Source organism: Ranitomeya imitator, chromosome 4, assembly GCF_032444005.1.
Source record: "Ranitomeya imitator isolate aRanImi1 chromosome 4, aRanImi1.pri, whole genome shotgun sequence".
Taxonomy (NCBI): Eukaryota; Metazoa; Chordata; class Amphibia; order Anura; family Dendrobatidae; genus Ranitomeya; species Ranitomeya imitator.
The window spans coordinates 537,317,556-537,344,686 of NC_091285.1; the positions used below are offsets into that span (position 1 = coordinate 537,317,556).

The 27,131-nt window shown below is 49.5% G+C and overlaps 1 protein-coding gene across 2 annotated transcripts in view; it reads right to left on the reverse strand.

The window, feature by feature from the left end:
* Positions 1 to 27,131, reverse strand: part of ACAN (aggrecan) — a 172,598-nt gene that overhangs the window by 35,957 nt on the left and 109,510 nt on the right. For both annotated transcript variants that reach the window (XM_069766230.1, XM_069766228.1), the window contains exons 11-13: positions 5,150 to 5,335; positions 2,861 to 4,849; positions 978 to 1,091 (exon numbers count right to left, since the gene is read on the reverse strand). In XM_069766230.1, coding sequence (XP_069622331.1) covers positions 978 to 1,091; positions 2,861 to 4,849; positions 5,150 to 5,335 — 2,289 coding nt within the window. The remainder of the gene's footprint in view (positions 1 to 977; positions 1,092 to 2,860; positions 4,850 to 5,149; positions 5,336 to 27,131) is intronic.

Genomic DNA, 27,131 nt, shown 5'->3' on the forward strand with positions numbered 1-27,131 from the left:
AGGCCACATGTTTGGTTTCCCTATCATTTAAGATAGGGGTGTCCTGGATTTTGTTGTCAATAGACAAGAGCATTAGTTACAAGGGACCTGAGTAAGTGTACAATGCACGTATTACTTACATAGATAATCTTATTTCATTAGTTCTTAGAAACAATATTTTAATTATGCAGTTATTTGTATCGTCGTCTGTATTTCTGGTAACAAAATTTTTTTTTCCATATACAGTATATAAAATGAATAGGTGTTTAAAATACCTGTTAGATCGTTTTTTCATTCTTCTCTAAATAAAAAAGTACAGATAGAAAAGAAAAATAAATAAATATATCTTCTGTTTATACCCTTTTGAGTCTGAAAGGAGGATGTTATGGGCAATGGGGTAATTTAGCATATAGTCAGTTTTATAGCTGCAGACCCGCAATGCATAAGGTACACCACTAGTAGAGGTGAGCAATGTTTATTCCCAGTCTGGTCATTTATGTGCGGGGTCACAATATGTAGCAAACCTACTGATTGGTTTCTTTTTTCATCTAATGATATTGTCCCGCTATGTGGGTTGGAATTAGACAGGCTCTACAACTGTTGGATACAGACTAGCTTTGAGTAAATCTTATGCTTATTTCTACCCTCATGCATTGCCAATATTGTCAGCATTATTAAACAATTGGGAAAAAAGATCAAAAAGATTATGCAGATATAAAATAGATATCTACAACCATGGTATTGCTACACTAGATCAAAATAAAATTTCAAAATGATGAGTAGAGAACAAGCCCAATGATTTCCTTACCTTTTGTAGCCTTGCTTTCATACACTTTACTTGGAATCACTGCCATTTAGCTGTCATTCTTCATCAACTGTTTACTTAAAGTAATGTGTTTGAAGAAGCTCAATATAAGCCGCTTCCCTTAATTAACGCAATGAAATAAGCTATAAAATGTATACATATGTCAATAATATACGAAATTACAAGAATTTACCTATGTCACAGCTGTCTCCTCCATATCCTGATGGACACAGGCAATGAACTCTCCCTTCATTTTCTACGCATGTTCCAATTCCACACTGGATATCTGCACATGTCCCAAATATTCCTGTAGTTACCCAAAATTCATAAGTTAACTAATGTAAAGCATGCAGCAATATAATTCCCCAAGATGTACATTGGGCCATACTCAATATCCACATGCCTTCAATTTTATATGGATGCATGCACAGTTGTTTTGTTTGACATTTTCCAGATTAATAGAATAATGAGATTTAAAATGCAATATATTATTCATGTTTTCAATCAGGCAAACCATTGAGCTTCTGCCTGACCCTTAACTCTCCCAACAACATGTGAGAGGACAATTGGGAGAGCCGCATACAAACTAAACTAAAGTTGTCCAAATCCCCAATTTCGGCAGAATCAGTCAATAATCTAATTTTTATAGGCGGCCTACTAATTCTCTCCACTAGATGATTAAGAGGAAAAGAGGGTGAAGCAGCTTGAATTGTAACACACATCACTTTTATTCTTCAGGAAATAAGTTGGTGCCAGAGGTACCTGGCAGTGACTTTTTCTGCTCTACCTTAAAAAATCACATCACCACTATCTGTGCCAAGTGCGCATATGTATAGCGGAACCAGGAGAAATAGCTTTGTCTGTCAGCTCTCACAAGTGTATCGTGGCCTTAAATAGACTTTTTACAAATTTTGTCATGCTGGACTGGACAGCCGATGTTATAGCGAAAAAACGTCCCTTTTTTATTATGCCTCTCAGCTGTAGGGATATTAGCAATTAAATATTTGGCACTCAGTGAAATATTAACTGCAGTTAATAGCGCCACACTTCTCTGTTGTGTAATATTTATTTATTTATTTTACTCACTTTTACAGTGCCATTAATTCCACAGTGCTGTACACACATTATTGGCACGGTCCCCATTTGGGCTCACAATCTAGAATACCTATCAGTATGTCTTTGATGTGTGGGAGGAAACCCGAGTGCCCAGAAGAAACCCACTCAAGCATGGGGAGAACATGCAAACTCCTTGCAGATGTTGTCCTTGGTGGGATTTGCTAACCACTGAGCCACCATGCTGCCCAAATATCTTCAATGCTTATTCAGCCTGCACATTCTGGCCGGCAGGATCTGTGGATTGTGGTCATGTGATCCTGGTGACATCATCACAGATACTTTTGCACTTCTATGTTGCTGCCTGTTTACGATTGGTCAGCATCATACAGGAGACAGAGGTACATGCCTCCGGTGCAAACTATCTAATAACACTTACTTGGACTTAACTAAAGTTAACTAATTAGGTTTCAAATATCTGAATGCTAATATCTTTGCAATGGAGAGGCAAATTAAAAAAAAATAAAAAAAAAAATAGAAATGTTTTATTCCGATCCACAGTCACTTTAGATTGCATATCCAGTTCAGTGTGAAAAATTTGGTGAAAGGTCCTCTTTAAATGTAGTTCTGGGTTCAGCTTAAATTATACATTAACAGATAATAGAGGAAATGTAATAAATGATCTGTGCCAGTTCTGCGACTTTAAAAAGTCATAAATTGTAGCACATATCATAACTGCACAATAATTTTGAACTTTTCTCGCATCTCAACACTTTTCAAAAGTGTCAAGACAAGTGAACAAGGTCAATAGGGGAATTCATTTTCCTTTGGACTAACAGATGTGTTAATAAATATGCCAAAATGTAAGCATATTTATGGTTTTAATAAATTTAGCACCCTTACTCCAAGGTAGTATAAAGTAAATCTCCCTCAACAAGTATTAATGATAAATATCAGAATAGAATACAATATTTTAAATATTCAGCTTCAATCCAGTAATATTGGGAATGAGAAACATAATACCTTCAACATAATCTATATCGGGAAGTACTTGAGGTGCAGCTTCCATCAATGGTGCTGGTGTTTGAACTGTTGGCTCGTCAATATCTCCTGATGCAGAAGTAGATAGCTCAGTGTCTTTTTTTGCTTCTTCTGGTTCTTTTGATACAATTGTTAATTCAGATTCTGGTTGTGATGTGCTAATAATTATGTCCGGTACAGATGATTCACCAGACAAATCTTTTGAAGAAACAGTTTGATACCCAGATGTGTCAACACTGGCTTCTGTACTTCCATCAACAGTTTCACCGCTAGTTAGAGGAATTCCAGATGGATCTCCACTGACTTCAGGAATAGAAAGTGGTGCCTCCCCACTAATATCCCCAGAAGCAGAGCTTTCAATAATGTATGGAACAGTGACACCACCTAACTCTTGTGCAACTGTTGGTTTGGTAGCAGCTTCAATTAAATCATCAGTTATTAGTTTGATTTCTGGAAGGCCAGATGTATATCCTGAAATATCTCCACTTTCTTGAGTGGCTGAGGGTTGCCCGCTTAAATCACGAAGTCCAGATATTTCTGCAGATGCCTCTCCTGAAGGAAATCCGCTTATTTCAAATACTCCCGATGGTCCCTGACCTGCCTCCTCTACAATAGGTCCCAATGTTGGAGCTTCCACTAAAGTAAAATCTATATGAGATATTGTTGGTATACCAGATGTGAGTCCGCTAAGGTCTTCAATGCCAGATGTGATACCACTCACAAATTCAATTCCTGATGTCTCTCCACTAAAGTCAATGCCACTTGAGAGTCCACTAATTTCTCCACTAACAATATCTCCAGATACAAAACCACTGATATCTATAAAGCCAGAGGGTTCACCACTAATGCCAGAAATTCCAGATACATCACCTGAGATATCTCCTGAAAACAAACCACTAGTTTCTACTGCCCCTTTTCCTTCCATTTCTTCTACTGATGGTCTTAAAAGTTCAGTTAAACTTTCATCTACAAGAGTTACTCCAGATGATTCACCACTTTCATCAAAAATACCAGAACTTACACCAGACAACTCTGCACTAATATCAATTATTCCAGAATATTCTCCACTTATGCCAGATAAATCACCACTAACATCTAATATTCCAGATATTTCTCCACTGATATCAATTATTCCAGATGCTTCACCACTAATACCAGAAAAATCACCACTTACATATGGTAAACCTGAAAGGTCGCCACTAATTCCAGATGGAAATCCACTAGCATCAACACCTGAGATATCTGCACTTGCATCAAAAAATCCAGATGGTTGGCCACTAATATCTAATCCAGAAGATTCACCACTGATTTCTAGACCTGAAGCTATGCCACTGAAATCACTTGATGGTAATCCAGATAGTTCTCCAGATGCACTAAACTCAGTAAGACCCTTTCCTTCTGCTTCTGTTTCTGGTGTTTTTGTTGCACCTTCTATCCATGTTGTGTCCACATGTATAATTGTTGGAAACCCAGATGGCAGTCCACTAAAATCTCCACTACCTGAAAACAGTCCGCTAATATCTCCACTACCAGATTGCTGACCACTTTCAAAATCTAGACCTGAAAATAAACCACTAATTAATTCAATTCCAGATGCCTCAACATCTACTGATGACAGTCCACTTGCATCTGGGATTCCCGAAGCTGATCCAGATATGAGTTCATCTACAGAAGGTATACCACTAGCTTCACCTGATGGTAATTCACCAGAAATTTCTCCAGATGGAAGTCCACTCACACTTGTTTCTCCAGAAAGCTCAAAACCAGATGGCAATCCACTTCCAGATGGTTCCCCGCTAATTTCAACTCCTGAAGGCAACCCACTTGCTTCTCCACTAATTCCAGAAATTCCAGATATATCTCCAGATACTTCACCAGATGGAATACCACTAACTCCACTAATATCCACAGATGCATCTCCGCTTATAACTTCGGGAATAGAGATCAAGGGAGGAATTGCTGAAGGCCTCACTATTTTTAAAAAAAAGAAGAGTGAAAAAAAAATTGTACTGTTAGATATGTGTTACTAATTGAAGGTATACAGAAAAAAACAAAAAAACTATTAAAATGAAAAACAATAAAAAGTTTGTTTCTGAAGAATAAAAAATATTATTTTATATTTACATAAACATTTTTGAATATTAACTATAAAAAATGACTTTTTTAGCATTTTTTCAAAGACCAAAATGTCAAGCAAAATTAGGACATCCTGATGATTATTAGCATATCATTCATGCTTTGATAGAAAATAGATTTGGACATCTTTTATACCTGTTTCTATTATTTCCACAGTGGGAAGGGCAGTGACATTTGTCAGCCAAACGTCTGTCTCATTTTCAAATCCAGTGACAAGTACGGGTTCCTCAGTCGTCTCCCCAGAAGGAAGGCCCTCCAAAACAGCTACTACTTGAGTTGGAATTAATTCTTCAATTGGAGTACTTGGAAGCTCCTCTCCAGCTGCAACACGTAAAAACAGAACACTATTTTTTCCGTCTAAAGACAATCTAAAAATGTTTTCATCAGTATAATAGGTTAATCATCATTTAAATGACAAAATATAGGTTCATAAGTTTACCATTACCCTTACCATATGACCACATTCAGAAGACCACTGCTATGATGAATTGTTCACTTCCATTTTATGTAAATGGTACATTGCCACGTTCTTTGATAGGACCACTCCTCTAAAGGACAGTTTGTCAATGTACCATAATTTTGTGTGTTTGTATAAGAGAGGTGTTCCTCTTGGAATCACTGTGGTTGTATTCAGGGCCGGACTGGGACTAAAATTCAGCCCTGGTATTTGAAGTTACACAGGCCCACTTGTCACATGGTGACTATAATATCTTTGTACACTTGTAGGCAGGGCCGGTTTTAGGCAAAGTGGGGCCCTAGGCAAAGTTTAAAATGGGTCCCCAAATGCTAACATATTGCACATCACACAAAAGCATTTTGGTTGTATTTACAAGCGCTGATCTCAGGCCGCTAAATGAGATTAATTGACAATACTGAAGTTGTTCAACACTTGTTTCCCGGCCTCTTTCCACCGTCTGAGAAAGAATGATGGGACAGAACCATCACTAATAGATCACTAACAGATCACCATACAGTATCATGTTATCAGCAGCACATCTACAGTTTACACCGGCGATGTGCTGTTGAGAACAAGGATTTTTGTTCCGTCAAAATCAATCTGAATATGCAGCATTTTACTTGTTTAGTAAAATACACCCCAATAGTCCTCCATATATTATAATGTGCACCACAGTCCTCCATATAGTATAATACACTCCCTATAGTCCTCCATATATTAAAATACACTGCTTAGTCCTCCACATAGTATAATACACTCCTCATAGTACTCCATATACTATAATGCACCGCCATAGTCATCCATGTAGTACAATTCACTTCCCATAGTATAATGCACCCCATAGTTCTTCATATAGTATAACGGATACCCATAGTCCTCGATACAGTATAATGCAGCCCACATACAGTATAATGCAGCCACCACCCTACAGAGTATAATGCAGCCACCCCAGAGTATAATGCAACCACCTCAGAGTATAATGCAGCCACCCCAGAGTATAATGTAACCCCCATAGAATATAATGCAGCCCCCTCATAGTTTAATGCAGCCCCCTCATAGAGTATGATGCAATCACCTCTCATAGAATATAAATATAATACAGCCCCCATAGAATATAATGTAGCCCCAAATAGAATAGAATACAGCCCACCTCCCCATAGAATATAATGCAACCCCATCAAAGATTATGATTAGTGTTGAGCATTCCGATACCGCAAGTATCGGGTATCGGCCGATATTTGCGGTATCGGAATTCCGATACCGAATTCCGATACTTCCCGCGTATCGGATACCGGAATCGGAAGTTCCCAGAATTCAAACTGAACGCAGCAGCCAATCAGGAATGATTGGAAGTGTGGGCACATCCTGTTTAGCATGGTGGGCATGTAAGTACTGGCAAGGCTGTGATTGGCTGCTGAAATGATGTCACTCTGCACTATAAAAAACGCTGCCGCCATTTTGCGCTCACTCTGCTGTGATTTCAGTTAGGGACAGGACGCTGTGTTCTAACTGAGGGCCAGTTGAGATAGCTAATTGCTTTATTTTCCTTTCCAAAGGCTAATTTAGCAAAACGCTGTGTGTTCTTCACTGTTCACCTTGCTCTTGCCTTGCAGCGCTGTTTTAACAGCGTTCTGCAAGGTCTCTGTGTGTGTGTGTGTGTGCAGCTCACTCTGTAGTCTGTGTGCAGCCATATACCCGGTTGTATTCAGCTCGGGGGGGTTCACACTGCCTCACACAGTTGTCCTTTTTTGCTCATAGTGCAGCCTGCTGCACATTTTTTCTCAAATTTCCTATTAGTGTTTTTCCACCCGTCTCCAGCTAAATTGTGGAAAAACACTACATAGGATAACCTAGAGGGTTTTTTTTGGGCCTTGCAGCGCCGTTTACGGCTGTCTGCACGGTCTCCGTGTGAGCCCAGCTCACCCTGTAGTCTGTGTGCAGCCATAGCCGGTTGGATTCAGCTCAGGGTTACTGCCTCATACCTTGAAAAAAAATTTAAAAAAAATTTCTGTAGCCCGATCTGCAAAAAAAAAAAAGTAAAGTTCACCAAACACAACTTAACACTTGTGTAGGCCACATTTGAAAAATAATAAAGTTTAGTCCACACTTTACAACATTAGTGTTTCTTACACCTGTTAGGAATAAGCACACTAAGGCCTTAGTACTTTTCTGCTTATCTTTATCTGTCAACCAAGATGAAGAGGGCAGGGAGTAAGGCACGTGGGCGTGGGCGCGGAGCAGGGAGAGGAGCAGGGAGAGGACGTGGTGATTCTGTGCCCGCTGCGGGCGCCGGTGACTCGTCGTCACTCAGTTTCAGCAGGGAACAGTCCTTCATGCGCAGCTTTGTCGGAGAGCACCGTGCACCGCTGCTGCGTGAAGACCAAATTGAAGCCGTCGTCGGGTGGATGGCAGCTAATGCCTCGGCATCGACTTCAGTTAGTGCCACATCCTCTCAGGCACAGACCACTGGAGAGCAGCCATCTGTCTCTTCACCACCTGCCAAATTGGCCAGGCAGTCAGAGAGCCCAGGACAGGAGCCGTCTCTACTTCTGTTCTCTGAATCTCTTGGCTTGGAAACAGGGGGCCAGCCAAGCAGCATTGGAGAAATGGAAGAAGAGGCAGTGTGCAGTGATGCCCAACAGCTTTGTCTCTCTGACTCTGAAGAGGCGGGTGGGCCAGTGCCTCCGGTGACCACAGCGCAGTACGCATCTGATGATGAAACTCAGGTGACGCAACGGCAACGGTGCGTACTGTGCTGCCGAGACTACCCAGGAGGAGCAGTTGGTGGCAGAGGGTAGTGGAGATGATGAGGTCGTTGACCCATCGTGGCGTGAGGAACAGGAAGGTGGTGGGAGCAGCTCTGAGGAAGAGATTCCCATTACGGGCCAAAGAGGGAGAGGGAGGGGGAAGACTGCGGAGCCTGTAGCCTCCACTTTGGCACCCGTTAGGAGCCTGTCTCTTTCCAAAGCCAAAAAGGGCGCTCCCAAGACTTGCAGTGCCTGGTCCTTTTTTGACACAGTTGCAGATGACATTTGTTTTGTCAAATGCAAGCTGTGTCATCATAAAGTAAAAAGAGGGAAAAATGTCAGCAACCTCAATACCACAAATATGTGGAAACATGTGCGGACCAGGCACGCGGTGGAGTTACAGAAACAGAATGAAGATGTAGGCCAACCAACAGCGGCAGCTACCACCTCTTCAGCTCGTGTTGCCTCTTCCTCCAGCTCACGCACAGCTGGTTTGGCTTCCTCCCAGGATCGCCATGGAAGAACCACTGGCACTGTTGTCCAGAGACCTTGTGTAATTCCACCCACAGCACCACCTTCCCAGTCATCCTCACACTCCCAGTCTACTCTACAGCCATCGGTAGTACAGGCATGGGAGAAAAGGCGGGCATTCTCGGCCAACCACCCCCGAGCACAGGCTCTGAATGCAGGCATTGCCAAACTGTTGTCCCTGGAAATGCTCTCGTTCAGGCTGGTGGAGACTGACAGCTTCCGTGACTTGATGGCATTGGCAGTCCCACAGTACAAGGTGCCCAGCTGCTTTTACTTCAGCAGGCAAGCTGTCCCTGCCCTGCACAGGCATGTTGAGGGAAACATAAAACATGCGCTACTGAACGCCGTCAGTAGCAAGGTCCACCTCACCACTGATGCGTGGACCAGTCAGCATGGACAGGGGCGATACGTTTCCCTCACTGCCCATTGGGTTAATGTTGTTGAGCCAGGTACAGATCGTGCGAGTGGCGCAGGACATGTCCTGCCCACTCCAAGGATTGCAGGAATCCAGTCTGTACGCATTGACTCCTCCTCTTACACAAGTTCCTCAGAATCAACTCTGCAGGAGCCGTCACAGTCCACCTCCACATGGACCCGTGAACGTTTACCTATGACCGACATGAGCACAGCCGTGGCCAAACGTCAGCAGGCCGTCTTGAAACTTGTTTCATTGGGGAATCGAAGCCACACAGCGCAGGAGCTCTGGAATGCCATCAAGCAGGAGAGCGATGTGTGGTTACTGCCAGCGAATCTCCAGCCAGGCATGGTAGTGTGTGACAATGGCCGAAATCTGGTGGCAGCTTTGGCCCTTGGCAACCTCACTCACATCCCATGTCTGGCACATGTGCTCAATTTGGTTGTGCAGAGTTTTCTGAGGGACTATCCGGATCTTGATGCCCTGCTGCACAAGGTCCGCCTAGAGTGTGCTCACTTGCGGCGTTCCAGCTTGGCCAGATCCCGCATTGCTGCTCTGCAGCGCCGATTCCGCCTTCCGGAACACCGCATCATATGTGACCTACCTACCCGGTGGAATTCCACGTTACATATGTTGGAGCGGTTGTGTGAGCAGCAGCAAGCAGTTATGGAGTACCAGCTGCATCAGGCGCAAAGAAGTCACAGTCAGCGCCGATCAGACTTCACAACCACAGAGTGGGCCACTATGAAGGACGTCTGCCAGGTTTTGCGTCCTTTTGATTATTCCACGCGGACGGCAAGTGCAGATGATGCACTAGTCAGCATGACTGTCCCCCTTATCTGCCTGCTTCAGCAAACTTTGCAAGGGTTAAGGGATGATGTTGTGGAAGAGGTGGAGGATGAGGAGTCACCTTTTCCATCAGCTTCTGGAGAGTCAGTGCCACGTGGTTCCTCACAAAGGGGTACGCAGGGGCCAATTTGTGAGGAGGATGAGGAGGAGTCAATGGAGGAGGAAGAGCTCCGTCCAGAGGAGGGAGCGACACAATTGTCCAGTGGTCAGTGTGTACAGCGAGGGTGGGGTGATGACGAGCGGGCAGAGATCATGTCTCAAGCAGGGGACAGCGTTTCTGGGCCATTTGGCAGTCTGCAGCACATGGTGGATTTCATGCTGCAGTGCCTGAGAAACGACCGCCGCATCGACCACATTCTCAACATGCCTGATTATTGGGTGTTCACCCTCCTCGATCCTCGCTACCAGGACAACGTCCAAAACCTCATCCCAGCGTTGACCCGGGAGCGTAAATTGCGGGAGTACCACGACACACTGGTGAATTCCATCATCCTCTCCTGTCCAACTGAGAGGAGTGCTGCTAGTGCTTTACAAAGCAGCTCAGTGCGTCGAGGCAGTGGGGGAGGCTCTGCCCAAAGAGGGAGCAGAAGCAGTGCCTCTGCCCAAGGCAAGCCCAGTATGGCTCAACTCTGGCACACTTTTGTGTGCCCGCCCCAAATGTCTACACCATCACCGGCGGCTCCAGTCAGCAGGAGGCAACGGTTCCGTCAGATGGTGACAGACTACATGGCTTGCCCTCTTACTGTACTCCCAGACGGCTCTTCCCCGTTCAAGTTTTGGGTCTCTAAGCTGGATACATGGCCAGAGCTAAGCCAGTATGCATTGGAGGTGCTGGCTTGCCCTGTGGCTAGTGTCTTATCGGAACGTGTCTTTAGTGCCGCAGGTGGTGTACTAACAGACCGTCGCATGCGACTGTCCTCCGATAACGTTGACCGGCTTACTTTCCTGAAAATGAACCAGGCCTGGATCTCGCAGGAATTTGCCACTCCTCTGCCTGATTAAGTAATTGGGTGTCATCCAGGTCTCCTGCTGTGTTCATCTTTCTACCACCTGAACTGCTATTCCTGGGCTCCAACACCGCCAGTTGCGGCTCAGAAGTGCAGGCTGCACAGTAAAAACATACGACCCAGTGTTATTGGGTTTCATTAACGTCAGCTGATCCCCAGCTGTGTAGTCGGCAATGTGTCCTGCGACCGCCACGCTGGCACAACAACCTAAATGTAAGGGAACCTGTCCCCCCTCCCCCCCCCCCGTCGTTTGTTACTGAAAGAGCCATCTTGTGCAGCAGTAATGCTGCACAAGGAAAAGGTAGCTCTTTTGGTTTAGCTCCTTGCACACGCAGAACTTAACACTAATAAAATGTGTTCACTGATACCGTTATACCGTCCCGGAGCTGGGACTTTCCTTCGTAATGTGACGCAGCACAGCCGTCATTCCTACCCCCTTGGTGCCATGCGCTGCCTCCTCAGCATTGTTTTAAGCTGTCACGGAGCCTGCGCTGTTCTGTTATCCCTTGGGCATGCCCTATTTGCGCTGCCTGTCTTCTGACATAATTTGGTGTCAGGCTGGCTGCACCTGTGTGGCCGCGCTGCCCGAGATCCCGCCTCGCAGTGTCTTCTGATTGAGTCACACTGCGGGCCTGGGATCCATGGGCATGCGCAGTGCATATCTTCCCCTCGGGCTCTCGCTCATTTCCCTCCGCCTTCTTTAGACTGTGCGCCGTCAGCTGATCCCTAATAGCATGCCACGGCCGTGACACCGCACAGTCTGAAGAAGAGGGAAGGAGGGGAGTGAGAGTCGAGTATATGCACTGTGCATGCCCATGGATCCAAGGCCCGCAGTGGGATTACGTTAGACGAGACTGCGAGGTGGGATCTGGAGCAGCGTGGATGCACAGGCACTGACAGCCTGACACCAAATTATGTCAGAAGACAGGCAGCGCTAATTGGGCATGGCCAAGGGCTAACAGAACAGCGCAGGCTCCGTGACAGCTTAAAACAACGCTGAGGAGGCAGCGCACGGCACCAAGGGGATAGGAATGACAGCTGTGCTGTGTCCCATTACGAAGGAAATTCGCACCTCCGGGACGGTTGAACGGTATAAGGGGACACATTTTTAGTGTTTACTTCAGTGTTTGCAAGGAGCATAATTAAAAGAGCAACCTTTTCCTTTTGCATCCTTAGTGCTGCACAAGATGGCTCTTTCAGCTACAAACGTCTTGGGGGGGGGTTAAAGTTTCCCTTTCAACTTGCTCCAATCAGGCTTCGGCCTACACTCTGTTCCTCTGCTACTCCTGCTGACCGTGGGCTCTAACACCGCCAGTTGGTGCCTGGAAGTGCTGTGTGCACAGTTAACAGTCGCTCCTCTGTTATTGGGGTTCAGTAACGTCAGCTGATCCCCAGCTGTGTGTGCGGCAATACCTCCAATCTGCTCCTCCTGCTGTCCCTGGGCTCTAACACCGCCAGTTGGTGCCTGGAAGTGCTGTGTGCACAGTTAACAGTCGCTCCTCTGTTATTGGGGTTCAGTAACGTCAGCTGATCCCCAGCTGTGTGTGCGGCAATACCTCCAATCTGCTCCTCCTGCTGTTCCTGGCCTCTAACACCGCCAGTTGGTGCCTGGAAGTGCTGTGTGCACAGTTAACAGTCGCTCCTCTGTTATTGGGGTTCAGTAACGTCAGCTGATCCCCAGCTGTGTGTGCGGCAATACCTCCAATCTGCTCTTTCTGCTGTCCCTGGGCTCTAACACCGCCAGTTGGTGCCTGGAAGTGCTGTCGCTCTTGAAATTATGCTCCTTGCAAATGCTGAACTACACACTCATGTAATGTGTCCCCTCACACCATCCAACCGTCCCGGAGGTGGGACTTACCTTTGTAATGTGACGCAGCACAGCCGTCATTGCTACCCCCTTGCCACCGTGCGCTGGCTCCTTAGCGTTGTTTGATTCCGTCATGGACCCTGCGCTGTTATGTTATCCCTTGGCCATGCACAGTTTGCGCTGCCCGTCCTTTGACATCATTTGTTGTCGTCCTGGCTGCGTCTGTGCGTCCACGCTGCCCGAAATCCCACCTCGCAGTGTCGTCTAATGTGATCCCAAAGTGGGCCTGGTATCCATGGCCATGCGCAGTGCATATACTAGCCTCTCACTCCCCTTCTTCACGCTTCTTCAGACTAGGCGGCGTCAGCTGATCCCTAATAGCATGCCACGGCCGTGACGCCGCACAGTCTGAAGAAGCAGGAAGGAGGTGAGTGAGAGGCGATGATATGCACTGCGCATGCCCATGGATCCCTGGCCCGCAGTGGGACTACATTAGATGACACTGCAAGGTTGGATCTCGGGCAGCTTGGACGCACAGGCACTGCTAGCCTGACATCTACATGATGTCAGAAGACGGGCACCGCTAACTGTGCATGGCCAAGGGATAACATTACAGCGCGGGCTCCGTGACAGAACCAAACAACGTTGAGGAGGTGGCGCACGGCACCAAGGGGGTTGGAATGACGGCTTTGCTGTGTCACATTACAAAGGAAAGTCCCACTTCCGGGACGGTTTGACAGTGTGAGGGGACACATTATATGAGTGTGTACTTCAGCGTTTGCAAGGAGCATAATTTTCGGAGCCACCATTTTCCATGTGCAGTATTACTGCTGTACAAGATGGCTCTTTCAGCAACAAATGCCTGGGGGGGGGGGGTTAAAGGTTCCCTTTCAACTTGCTCCACTGCAGGCTTCGGCCTACACTCTGCTCCTCTTTGATTCCCTGGGTTTCAACACTGTCAGTTGCCACCTGGAAGTGTTGTCTACACAGAAAAAACACTAGGTGATGTGTCAGTGGGGTTCAGCACCGCCAGCTGTTCCCCTGCTGTGTAGTCGGCAACGTGTCCAGCACAAGCCACGCTGGCACAACAGAACAAAAGCTGCCACCAGTGCAGGCTTCGGCCTACACTCTGCTCCTCTCCTCCTCCTGCTGACCCTGGGCTTAAACACCGCTAGTTTTTGCCCGGAAGTGCTAGCTGCACAGAGAAAAACGCCAGCCAATGTGTTAGTGGGGTTCAGCAACGCCAGCTGTTCCCCTGCTGTGTAGCCGGCAACGTGACCTGCAAACGCCACGCAGGCACATGAACTGAAATTAAAGGGAACCTGGCCCCACCCCCCCAGGTGTTTCTATGTATAACAGCCACCTAGTACAGCAGTACTGCTGCATTTGTACAAGGTGGCTGATTTTTTATCCTTGCCCACGTAGAATTAAACACGTAAAATATGTGTCTCATTACAGACCATTACAATGTCCCTGAGGTGTGACTTTCCTTTTTAATGACACGCACCACCCCCCTTGGTAGCGCTGCCCGTCTTCTGACATCATTGGTTGGCTGCCTGTGCCTGTGCGTCCGCCCTGCCCGACACAACCCCCCTCGTTTCATATATTTTGGCTGCGAGGGTGTGATTGATGGGCATGTGCAGTGCATATGCTCGCCTGTTTTAACTCATCTCCTTCCGCCTTCTTCAGACTGTGCGGCCTCCTGGCCGTGGTAGGCGATAAGGGATCAGCTGAGGCCGCCCAGTCTGAAGCAGGTGTAAGGACATGTGTGAGCGGCAAACATATTTACTGCACAAGGCCACGAATCCCAGACACTGCGGGCCTGGGATTCATATCCATTGCTAACCGCAACGGCCAACATGAAATGAGGTGAGAAGACAGGCAGCGCTCACAGCTCATGGCCAAGGGATCACAATAGCGCAGACTCCTGTACAGCTAATAACAACGCTCAGGAATCTGCGCCCAGCACCTAGGTGTAAATTTTGACACCTGTGCTGCGTCTCCTTAAAAAGACAAGTCACGCCTCCACTACTGTTTTACAGTAGAATGGGCTAAATAGTGTACGTGTTTTATTCAGCGTGTGCAAGGAGCAAACTAAATAGAGCAACCTTTTACTTGTGCAGCATTAATGCTGCACAAGGTGTGGCTCTTGTACCTTGCAATACCTGAGGGGGGGTTAAAGGTTACCTTTGAAATTGGTTCAACTAGGCTTCGGCCTACACTCTGCTCCTCTCCTCCTCCTGCTGACCCTGGGCTCTAACACCGCTAGTTTTTGCCCGGAAATGCGAGCTTCACAGAGAAAAACACCAGCCAATGTGTTAGTGGGGTTCAGCACCGCCAGCTGTTCCCCTGCTGTGTAGCCGGCATCGTGTCCAGCACAAGCCACGCTGGCACAACCAACCAAAAGCTGCCACCAGTGGAGGCTTCGGCCTGCACTTTGCTCCTCTCCTCCTCCTGCTGACCCTGGGCTCTAACACCGCCAGTTTTTGCCCGGACATGCGAGCTGCACAGAGAAAAACACCAGTCAATGTGTCAGTGGGGTTCAGCAACGCCAGCTGTTCCCCTGCTGTGCAGCTGGCAACGTGTCCTGCAAACGCCACGCAGGCACATGAACTGAAATTGAAGGAAGCCTGCCCCCCACCCCCAGGTGTTTCTATGTATAACAGCCACCTTGTACAGCAGTACTGCTGCATTTGTACAAGGTGGCTGACTTTTTCTCCTTGCCCACGTTTAATTAAACACGTACTAAATGTGTCTCATTGAGACCATTCCACTGTCCTTGAGGTGTGACTTTCCTTTCTAATGATACGTAGCACCACCCTTGTTAGCGCTGCCCGTCTTTTGACATCATTGGTTAGCTGGCTGCGCCTGTGCGTCTGCCCTGCTCGAAACAACGCCCCTCGGTGTCTTATTTTTTTGGACAGCGAGGGTGTGATTGATGGGCATGTGCAGTGCATATGTTTGCCTGTGTTCACTCATCTCCTTCCGCCTTCTTCAGACTGGGTGGCCTCATGACCGCGGCATGCGATAAGGGATCAGATGAGGCCGCCCAGTCTGAAGCAGGTGTAAGGACATGTGTGAGCGGCAAACATATTTACTGCACAAGGCCACGAATCCCAGCCATGCAGTGTGATTTTTTGAACACACACTGTGGGTCTGGGATTCATGTCCATCGCTAACCGCAACGGCCGACATGAAATGAGGTCAGAAGACAGGAAGTGCTCACAGCGCATGGCCAAGGGATAACAAGAGCGCAGACTCCTGTACAGCAAATAACAATGCTCAGGAAGCTGCGCCCATGCACCAAGGTGTTATTTTCGACACCTGTGCTGCTTTTCTTTAAAAAGAAAAGTCACGCCTCCACTACTGTTTTACAGTAGAATGGGCTAAATAGTGTATGTGTTTTATTCAGCGTGTGCAAGGAGCAAAATTAAGAGAGCAACCTTTTACTTGTGCAGCATTAATGCTGCACAAGGTGTGGCTCTTGTACCTTGCAACACCTGAGGGGGGGTAAAGGTTACCTTTGAAATTGGTTCAACTAGGCTTCGGCCTACACTCTGCTCCTCTCCTCCTCCTGCTGACCCTGGGCTATAACACCACCAGTTGTAGCCTGGAAGTGCTAGGTGCACATAGAAAAACACCCGCCAATGTGTTAGTGGGGTTCAGCACCGCCAGCTGTTCCCCTGCTGTGTAGCCGGCATCGTGTCCAGCACAAGCCACGCTGGCACAACTGATCAAAAGCTGCCACCAGTGCAGGCTTCGGCCTACACTTTGCTCCTCTCCTCCTCCTGCTGCCCCTGGGCTCAAACACCGCTAGTTTTTGCCCGGAAATGCGAGCTGCACAGAGAAAAAAAACAGCCAATGTGTTAGTGGGGTTCAGCACCGCCAGCTGTTCCCCTGCTGTGTAGCCTGCATCGTGTCCAGCACAAGCCACGCTGGCACAACTGAACAAAAGCTGCCACCAGTGCTGGCTTCGGCCTACACTCTGCTCCTCTCCTCCTCCTGCTGACCCTGGGCTCTAACAACGCTAGTTTTTGCCCGGAATTGCTAGCTGCACAGAGAAAAAGACCAGCCAATGTGTTAGTGGGGTTCAGCACCGCCAGCTGTTCCCCTGCTGTGTAGCCGGCAACGTGACCTGCAAACGCCACGCAGGCACATGAACTGAAATTGAAGTGAGCCTGCCCCCCACCCCCAGGTGTTTCTATGTATAACAGCCACCTTGTACAGCAGTACTGCTGCATTTGTACAAGGTGGCTGACTTTTTCTCCTTGCCCACGTGGAACTCAACACGTACAAAATGTGTCTCATTAGAGACCATTACAATGTCCCTGAGGTGTGACTTTCCTTTTTAATGACACGCAGCACCCCCATTGTTAGCGCTGCCCGTCTTCAGACATCATTGGTTGGCTGGCTGTGCCTGTGCGTCCGCCCTGCCCAACACAACGCCCCTCGTTGTCTAATATATTTTGACTGCGAGGGTGTGATTGATGGGCACGAGCAGTGCATATGTTCGCCTGTCTTCACTCCCCTCCTTCCGCCTTCTTCAGACTGTTCGGCCTCATGGCCGTGGCAGGCAATAAGCGATCAGCTGAGGCCGCCCAGTCTGAAGCAGGTGTAAGGACATGTGTGAGCGGCGAACATATTTACTGCACAAGGCCACGAATCCCAGCACCGCAGTGTGACTTTATGGAAAGGCACTGTGGGTCTGGGATTTATGGCCATCGTTAACCGCACCGGCCAATATGAAATGAGGTCATAAGACGGCCTGCACTAACAGGGTATTGCCAAGGGATAACACAAGAGCGCACTCTCCTGTACTGCAAATAACAACGGTAAGGAGTCTGCGCCCAGCACCTAGGTGTAAATTTTGACACCTGTGCTGCGTCTTCTTCAAAAGAAAAGTCACGCCTCCACTACTGTTTGACAGTATAATGGGCTAAATAGTGTACGTGTTTTATTCAGCGTGTGCAAGGAGCAAAATGAAGAGAGCAACCTTTTACTTGTGCAGCATTAATGCTGCACAAGGTGTGGCTCTTGTACCTTGCAACACCTGAGGGGGGTTAAAGGTTACCTTTGAAATTGGTTCAACTAGGCTTCGGCCTACACTTTGCTCCTCTCCTCCTCCTGCTGACCCTGGGCTCTAACACCGCTAGTTTTTGCCCTGAAGTGCTAGCTGCACAGAGAAAAACACCAGCCAATGTGTTAGTGGGGTTCAGCACCGCCAGCTGTTCCCCTGCTGTGTAACCGGCATCGTGTCCAGCACAAGCCACGCTGGCACAACCAACCAAAAGCTGCCACCAGTGGAGGCTTCGGCCTACACTCTTCTCATCTCCTCCTCCTGCTGACCCTGGGCTCTAACACCGCTAGTTTTTGCCCGGAATTGCTAGCTGCACAGAGAAAAACACCAGCCAATGTGTTAGTGGGGTTCAGCACCGCCAGCTGTTCCCCTGCTGTGTAGCTTGCAACGTGACCTGCAAACGCCACGCAGGCACATGAACTGAAATTGAAGGGAGCTTGCCCCCCAACCCCAGGTGTTTCTATGTATAATAGCCACCTTGTACAGCAGTACTGCTGCATATGTACAAGGTGGCTGACTTTTTCTCCTTGCCCACGTGGAACTTAACATGTACAAAATGTGTCTCATTGAGACCATTCAACTGTCCCTGAGGTGTGACTTTCCTTTCTAATGATACGCAGCACCACCCTTGGTAGCGCTGCCCGTCTTCTGACATCATTGGTTGGCTGCCTGTGCCAGTGCGTCCGCCCTGCCCAGCACAACGCCCCTCGTTGTCTCATATATTTTGGCTGCGAGGGTGTTATTGATGGGCATGTGCAGTGCATATGTTCGCCTGTCTTAACTCATCTCCTTCCGCCTTCTTCAGACTGTGCGGCCTCATGGCCGCGGCATGCGATAAGGGATCAGATGAGGCCGCCCAGTCTGAAGCAGGTGTAAGGACATGTGTGAGCTGCAAACATATTAACTGCACAAGGGCACGAATCCCAGCCACGCAGTGTGATTTTTTCCAAACACACTGTGGGTCTGGGATTCATGTCCACCGTTAACCGCATCGGCCAACATGAAATGAGGTCAGAAGACAGGAAGCGCTCACAGCGCATGGCCAAGGGATAACAAGAGCGCAGACTCCTGTACAGCAAATAACAACGCTCAGGAAGCTGCGCCCATGCACCAAGGTGTTATTTTCGACACCTGGGCTGCTTTTCTTTAAAAAGACAAGTCACGCCTCCACTACTGTTTTACAGTAGAATGGGCTAAATAGTGTACGTGTTTTATTCAGCGTGTGCAAGGAGAAAAATTAAGAGAGCAACCTTTTACTTGTGCAGCATTAATGCTGCACAAGGTGTGGCTCTTGTACCTTGCAACACCTGAGGGGGGTTAAAGGTTACCTTTGAAATTGGTTCAACTAGGCTTCGGCCTCTACTCTGCTCCTCTCCTCCTCCTGCTGACCCTGGGCTCTAACACCGCCAGTTTTTGCCCGGACGTGCTAGCTGCACAGAGAAAAACACCAGCCAATGTGTTAGTGGGGTTCAGCACCGCCAGCTGTTCCCCAGCTGTGTAGCCGGCAACGTGACCTGCAAACGCCACGCAGGCACAACAGAACAAAAGCTGCCACCAGTGCAGGCTTCGGCCTACACTCTGCTCCTCTCCTCCTCCTGCTGACCCTGGGCTCATAACACCGCCAGTTTTAGCCTGGAAGTGCTAGCTGCACAGAGAAAAACACCAGCCAATGTGTTAGTGGGGTTCAGCAACGCCAGCTGTTCCCCTGCTGTGTAGCCGGCAACGTGACCTGCAAACGCCACGCAGGCACATGAACTGAAATTAAAGGGAACCTGGCCCCACCCCCCCAGGTGTTTCTATGTATAACAGCCAACAAGTACAGCAGTACTGCTGCATTTGTACAAGGTGGCTGATTTTTTATCCTTGCCCACGTAGAATTAAACACGTAAAATATGTGTCTCATTACAGACCATTACAATGTCCCTGAGGTGTGACTTTCCTTTTTAATGACACGCAGCACCCCCCTTGTTAGCGCTGCCCGTCTTCTGACATCTTTGGTTGGTTGGCTGCGGCTGTGCGTCCGCCCTGCCTGAAACCACGCTCCTTGTTGTCTTACTTATTTTGACTGCGAGGGTGTGATTGATGGGCACGAGAAGTGGATATCTTCGCCTGTCTTTACTCATCTCCTTCCGCCTTCTTCAGAATGTGCGGCCTCATGGCCACGGCATGCGAGAAGGGATCAGATGAGGCCGCCCAGTCTGATGCAGGTGTAAGGACATGAGGGACAGGCGACAAAATTTACTGCGCAAGGTCACGAATCCCAGCTCTGCAGTGTGACTTTATTAAAAGACACTGCGGGTCTGGGTTTCATGGCCATCGCTAACCGCAGTGGCCAACATGAAATGAGGTGAGAAGACAGGCATCGCTCACAGCGCATGGCCAAGGATAACAAGAGCGCAGACTCCTGTACAGCAAATAACAACGCTCAGGAATCTGCGCCCAGCACCTAGGTGTAAATTTTGACACCGGTGCTGCATCTCCTTAAAAAGACAAGTCACGCCTCCACTACTGCTTGACAGTATAATGGGCTAAATAGTGTACGTGTTTTATTCAGCGTGTGCAAGGAGAAAAATTAAGAGAGCAACCTTTTACTTGTGCAGCATTAATGCTGCACGAGGTGTGGCTCTTGTACCTTGCAACACCTGAGGGGGGTTAAAGGTTACCTTTGAAATTGGTTCAACTAGGCTTCGGCCTACACTCTGCTCCTCTCCTCCTCCTGCTGACCCTGGGCTCTAACACCGCCAGTTTTTGCCCGGACGTGCTAGCTGCACAGAGAAAAACACCAGCCAATGTGTTAGTGGGGTTCAGCACCACCAGCTGTTCCCCAGCTGTGTAGCCGGCAACGTGACCTGCAAACGCCACGCAGGCACAGCAGAACAAAAGCTGCCACCAGTGCAGGCTTCAGCCTACACTCTGCTCCTCTCCTCCTCCTGCTGACCCTGGGCTCATAACACCGCCAGTTTTAGCCTGGAAGTGCTAGCTGCACAGAGAAAAACACCAGCCAATGTGTCAGTGGGGTTCAGCACCGCCAGCTGTTCCCCAGCTGTGTAGCCGGCAACGTGACCTGCAAACGCCATGCAGGCACATGAACTGAAATTGAAGGGAGCCTGCCCCCCACCCCCAGTTGTTTCTATGTATAACAGCCACCTTGTACAGCAGTACTGCTGCATTTGTACAAGGTGGCTGACTTTTTCTCCTTGCCCACGTGGAACTCAACACGTACAAAATGTGTATCATTGAGACCATTCCACTGTCCCTGAGGTGTGACTTTCCTTTCTAATGATACGCAGCACCCCTCTTGGTAGCGCTTCCCGTCTTTTGACATCATGGTTAGCTGGCTGCGCCTGTGCATCCGCCCTGCGTGAAACAACGGCCCTCGTTGTGTTATTTATTTTGTCAGCGAGGGTGTGGTTTATGGGCACGAGCAGTGCATATGTTCGCCTGTCGTCACTCATCTCCTTCCGCCTTCTTCAGACTGTGCGGCCTCATGGCCGCGGCATGCGAAAAGGGATCAGCAGAGTTCGCCCAGTCTGAAGCAGGTGTAAGGACGTGTGTGAGCGTCGAAAATATTTACTGCTCAAGGCCACGAATCCCAGCACCGCAGTGTGACTTTATGAAAAGGCACTGTGGGTCTGGGATTTATGGCCATCGTTAACCGCAGCGGCCAACATGAAATGAGGTCAGAAGACAGGAAGCGCTCACAGCGCATGGCCAAGGGATAACAAGAGCGCAGACTCCTGTACAGCAAATAACAACGCTCAGGAAGCTGCGCCCATGCACCAAGGTGTTAATTTCGACACCTGGGCTGCTTTTCTTTAAAAAGACAAGTCACGCCTCCACTACTGTTTTACAGTAGAATGGGCTAAATAGTGTACGTGTTTTATTCAGCGTGTGCAAGGAGAAAAATTAAGAGAGCAACCTTTTACTTGTGCAGCATTAATGCTGCACAAGGTGTGGCTCTTGTACCTTGCAACACCTGAGGGGGGTTAAAGGTTACCTTTGAAATTGGTTCAACTAGGCTTCAGCCTCTACTCTGCTCCTCTCCTCCTCCTGCTGACCCTGGGCTCTAACACCGCCAGTTTTTGCCCGGACGTGCTAGCTGCACAGAGAAAAACACCAGCCAATGTGTTAGTGGGGTTCAGCACCGCCAGCTGTTCCCCAGCTGTGTAGCCGGCAACGTGACCTGCAAACGCCACGCAGGCACATGAACTGAAATTAAAGGGAACCTGGCCCCACCCCCCCAGGTGTTTCTATGTATAACAGCCACCTTGTACAGCAGTACTGCTGCATTTGTACAAGGTGGCTGATTTTTTATCCTTGCCCACGTAGAATTAAACACGTAAAATATGTGTCTCATTACAGACCATTACAATGTCCCTGAGGTGTGACTTTCCTTTTTAATGACACGCAGCACCCCCCTTGTTAGCGCTGCCCGTCTTCTGACATCTTTGGTTGGTTGGCTGCGGCTGTGCGTCCGCCCTGCCTGAAACCACGCTCCTTGTTGTCTTACTTATTTTGACTGCGAGGGTGTGATTGATGGGCACGAGTAGTGGATATCTTCGCCTGTCTTTACTCATCTCCTTCCGCCTTCTTCAGAATGTGCGGCCTCATGGCCGCGGCATGCGAGAAGGGATCAGATGAGGCCGCCCAGTCTGATGCAGGTGTAAGGACATGAGGGACAGGCGACAAAATTTACTGCACAAGGTCACGAATCCCAGCTCTGCAGTGTGACTTTATTAAAAGACACTGCGGGTCTGGGTTTCATGGCCATCGCTAACCGCAGCGGCCAACATGAAATGAGGTGAGAAGACAGGCATCGCTCACAGCGCATGGCCAAGGATAACAAGAGCGCAGACTCCTGTACAGCAAATAACAACGCTCAGGAATCTGCGCCCAGCACCTAGGTGTAAATTTTGACACCTGTGCTGCATCTCCTTAAAAAGACAAGTCACGCCTCCACTACTGCTTGACAGTATAATGGGCTAAATAGTGTACGTGTTTTATTCAGCGTGTGCAAGGAGAAAAATTAAGAGAGCAACCTTTTACTTGTGCAGCATTAATGCTGCACGAGGTGTGGCTCTTGTACCTTGCAACACCTGAGGGGGGTTAAAGGTTACCTTTGAAATTGGTTCAACTAGGCTTCGGCCTACACTCTGCTCCTCTCCTCCTCCTGCTGACCCTGGGCTCTAACACCGCCAGTTTTTGCCCGGACGTGCTAGCTGCACAGAGAAAAACACCAGCCAATGTGTTAGTGGGGTTCAGCACCGCCAGCTGTTCCCCAGCTGTGTAGCCGGCAACGTGACCTGCAAACGCCACGCAGGCACAGCAGAACAAAAGCTGCCACCAGTGCAGGCTTCGGCCTACACTCTGCTCCTCTCCTCCTCCTGCTGACCCTGGGCTCATAACACCGCCAGTTTTAGCCTGGAAGTGCTAGCTGCACAGAGAAAAACACCAGCCAATGTGTCAGTGGGGTTCAGCACCGCCAGCTGTTCCCCAGCTGTGTAGCCGGCAACGTGACCTGCAAACGCCATGCAGGCACATGAACTGAAATTGAAGGGAGCCTGCCCCCCACCCCCAGGTGTTTCTATGTATAACAGCCACCTTGTACAGCAGTACTGCTGCATTTGTACAAGGTGGCTGACTTTTTCTCCTTGCCCACGTGGAACTCAACACGTACAAAATGTGTATCATTGAGACCATTCCACTGTCCCTGAGGTGTGACTTTCCTTTCTAATGATACGCAGCACCCCCCTTGGTAGCGCTTCCCGTCTTTTGACATCATGGTTAGCTGGCTGCGCCTGTGCATCCGCCCTGCGTGAAACAACGGCCCTCGTTGTGTTATTTATTTTGTCAGCGAGGGTGTGGTTTATGGGCACGAGCAGTGCATATGTTCGCCTGTCGTCACTCATCTCCTTCCGCCTTCTTCAGACTGTGCGGCCTCATGGCCGCGGCATGCGAAAAGGGATCAGCAGAGTTCGCCCAGTCTGAAGCAGGTGTAAGGACGTGTGTGAGCGTCGAAAATATTTACTGCTCAAGGCCACGAATCCCAGCACCGCAGTGTGACTTTATGAAAAGGCACTGTGGGTCTGGGATTTATGGCCATCGTTAACCGCAGCGGCCAACATGAAATGAGGTCATAAGATGGGCAGTGCTAAAAGGGCATTGCCAAGGGATAACACAAGAGCGCAGACTCCTGTACAGCAAAAAACAACGCTCAGGAAGCTGCGCCAAGCACAAAGGCGTTATTTGGGACACCTATGCTGCGTCTCCTTAAAAATACAAGTCACGCCTCAACTACAGTTTGACTGTAGAATGGGCTAAATTGTGTACGTGTTGCATTCAGCGTGTGCAAGTAGAAAAATTAATAGAGCAACCTTTTACTTGTGCAGCATTCATGCTGCACAAGGTGTGGCTCTTGTACTTTGTAACACCTGAGGGGGGGTTAAAGGTTACCTTTGAAATTGGTTCAACTAGGCTTCGGCCTACACTCTGCTCCTCTCCTCCTCCTGCTGCCCCTGGGCTATAACACCGCTAGTTTTGCCCGGAAGTGCTAGCTGCACAGAGAAAAACACCAGCCAATGTGTTAGTGGGGTTCAGCACCGCCTGCTGTTCCCCCACTGTGTAGCCGGCAAAGTGTCCTGCAAACGCAACGCAGACACAAAGCTGACTCCAGTGCAGGCTTCGGCCTACACTCTGCTCCCCCTGCTTACCCTTTGCTCCAACATCGCTAGTTGGGGCTGTAGGAAGACAATCTTTGATAGGCAACGCATCCGGGTTCCAGCACCGCCAGCTGGTTCTCGGCAGTGTTTTTGTCACAGGTACTCCCTCGTGCCAAACCTGGTTCCAGCACCGTCAGCTGTTTCGGGGTAGTGTAAAGCTCACTGAGACGCCTATGCTTGCCCCGTCGTGGTGCGGTCGGGTTAGCCAACTCCAGGGTGCCTCCAGTTTAGGAGCTTCCTATGTGGGCTGCGTGAACTGGTAGTCAAGGCTGGTTCTGTAGTGCCAGTAGGCCCAGCTCCCCCTGTAGGACTGTTGGGGTTCGGTAACTGCGGCTGCCTCGCGGCCTAGCTGTTCTCTCCTCTCCTGTGGGCCTTGGGGTCCACCACCTGGTTCCAGCACCGTCAGCTGGTTCCGGGCCGAGCCTTTGGCTTAGGTGCCTCCTCCTGGGTATCCGAGTTCCGCCAACGTCAGGCGGTCCTTGGTAGTGCTTTTAAGCGCGGGCACCTACAGCTTAGTAACCGGGTTCCAGCACCGTCAGCTGGTCCTCGGTCGTGCCATTGGCTCTTGCACACTGGGGCAACGCATCTGGGTTCCAGCACCGCCAGCTGGTTCTCGGCAGTGTTTTTGTCACAGGTACTCCCTCGTGCCAAACCTGGTTCCAGCACCGTCAGCTGTTTCCGGGTAGTGTCAAGCTCACTGAGACGCCTATGCTTGCCCCGTCGTGGTGCGGTCGGGTTAGCCAACTCCAGGGTGCCTCCAGTTTAGGAGCTTCCTATGTGGGCTGCGTGAACTGGTAGTCAAGGCTGGTTCTGTAGTGCCAGTAGGCCCAGCTCCCCCTGTAGGACTGTTGGGGTTCGGTAACTGCGGCTGCCTCGCGGCCTAGCTGTTCTCTCCTCTCCTGTGGGCCTTGGGGTCCACCACCTGGTTCCAGCACCGTCAGCTGGTTCCAGGCCGAGCCTTTGGCTTAGGTGCCTCCTCCTGGGTATCCGAGTTCCGCCAACGTCAGGCGGTCCTTGGTAGTGCTTTTAAGCGTGGGCACCTACAGCTTAGTAACTGGGTTCCAGCACCATCAGCTGGTCCTCGGTCGTGCCATTGGCTCTTGCACACTGGGGCAACGCATCCGGGTTCCAGCACCGCCAGCTGGTTCTCGGCAGTGTTTTTGTCACAGGTACTCCCTCGTGCCAAACCTGGTTCCAGCACCGTCAGCTGTTTCCGGGTAGTGTCAAGCTCACTGAGATGCCTATGCTTGCCCCGTCGTGGTGCGGTCGGGTTAGCCAACTCCAGGGTGCCTTCAGTTTAGGAGCTTCCTATGTGGGCTGCGTGAACTGGTAGTCAAGGCTGGTTCTGTAGTGCCAGTAGGCCCAGCTCCCCCTGTAGGACTGTTGGGGTTCGGTAACTGCGGCTGCCTCGCGGCCTAGCTGTTCTCTCCTCTCCTGTGGGCTTTTGGGTCCACCACCTGGTTCCAGCACCGTCAGCTGGTTCCGGGCCGAGCCTTTGGCTTAGGTGCCTCCTCCTGGGTATCCGAGTTCCGCCAACGTCAGGCGGTCCTTGGTAGTGCTTTTAATCGCGGGCACCTACAGCTTAGTAACCGGGTTCCAGCACCGTCAGCTGGTCCTCGGTCGTGCCATTGGCTCTTGCACACTGGGGCAACGCATCTGGGTTCCAGCACCGCCAGCTGGTTCTCGGCAGTGTTTTTGTCACAGGTACTCCCTCGTGCCAAACCTGGTTCCAGCACCGTCAGCTGTTTCCGGGTAGTGTCAAGCTCACTGAGACGCCTATGCTTGCCCCGTCGTGGTGCGGTCGGGTTAGCCAACTCCAGGGTGCCTCCAGTTTAGGAGCTTCCTATGTGGGCTGCGTGAACTGGTAGTCAAGGCTGGTTCTGTAGTGCCAGTAGGCCCAGCTCCCCCTGTAGGACTGTTGGGGTTCGGTAACTGCGGCTGCCTCGCGGCCTAGCTGTTCTCTCCTCTCCTGTGGGCCTTGGGGTCCACCACCTGGTTCCAACACCGTCAGCTGGTTCCGGGCCGAGCCTTTGGCTTAGGTGCCTCCTCCTGGGTATCCGAGTTCCGCCAACGTCAGGCGGTCCTTGGTAGTGCTTTTAAGCGCGGGCACCTACAGTTTAGTAACCGGGTTCCAGCACCGTCAGCTGGTCCTCGGTCGTGCCATTGGCTCTTGCACACTGGGGCAACGCATCTGGGTTCCAGCACCGCCAGCTGGTTCTCGGCAGTGTTTTTGTCACAGGTACTCCCTCGTGCCAAACCTGGTTCCAGCACCGTCAGCTGTTTCCGGGTAGTGTCAAGCTCACTGAGACGCCTATGCTTGCCCCGTCGTGGTGCGGTCGGGTTAGCCAACTCCAGGGTGCCTCCAGTTTAGGAGCTTCCTATGTGGGCTGCGTGAACTGGTAGTCAAGGCTGGTTCTGTAGTGCCAGTAGGCCCAGCTCCCCCTGTAGGACTGTTGGGGTTCGGTAACTGCGGCTGCCTCGCGGCCTAGCTGTTCTCTCCTCTCCTGT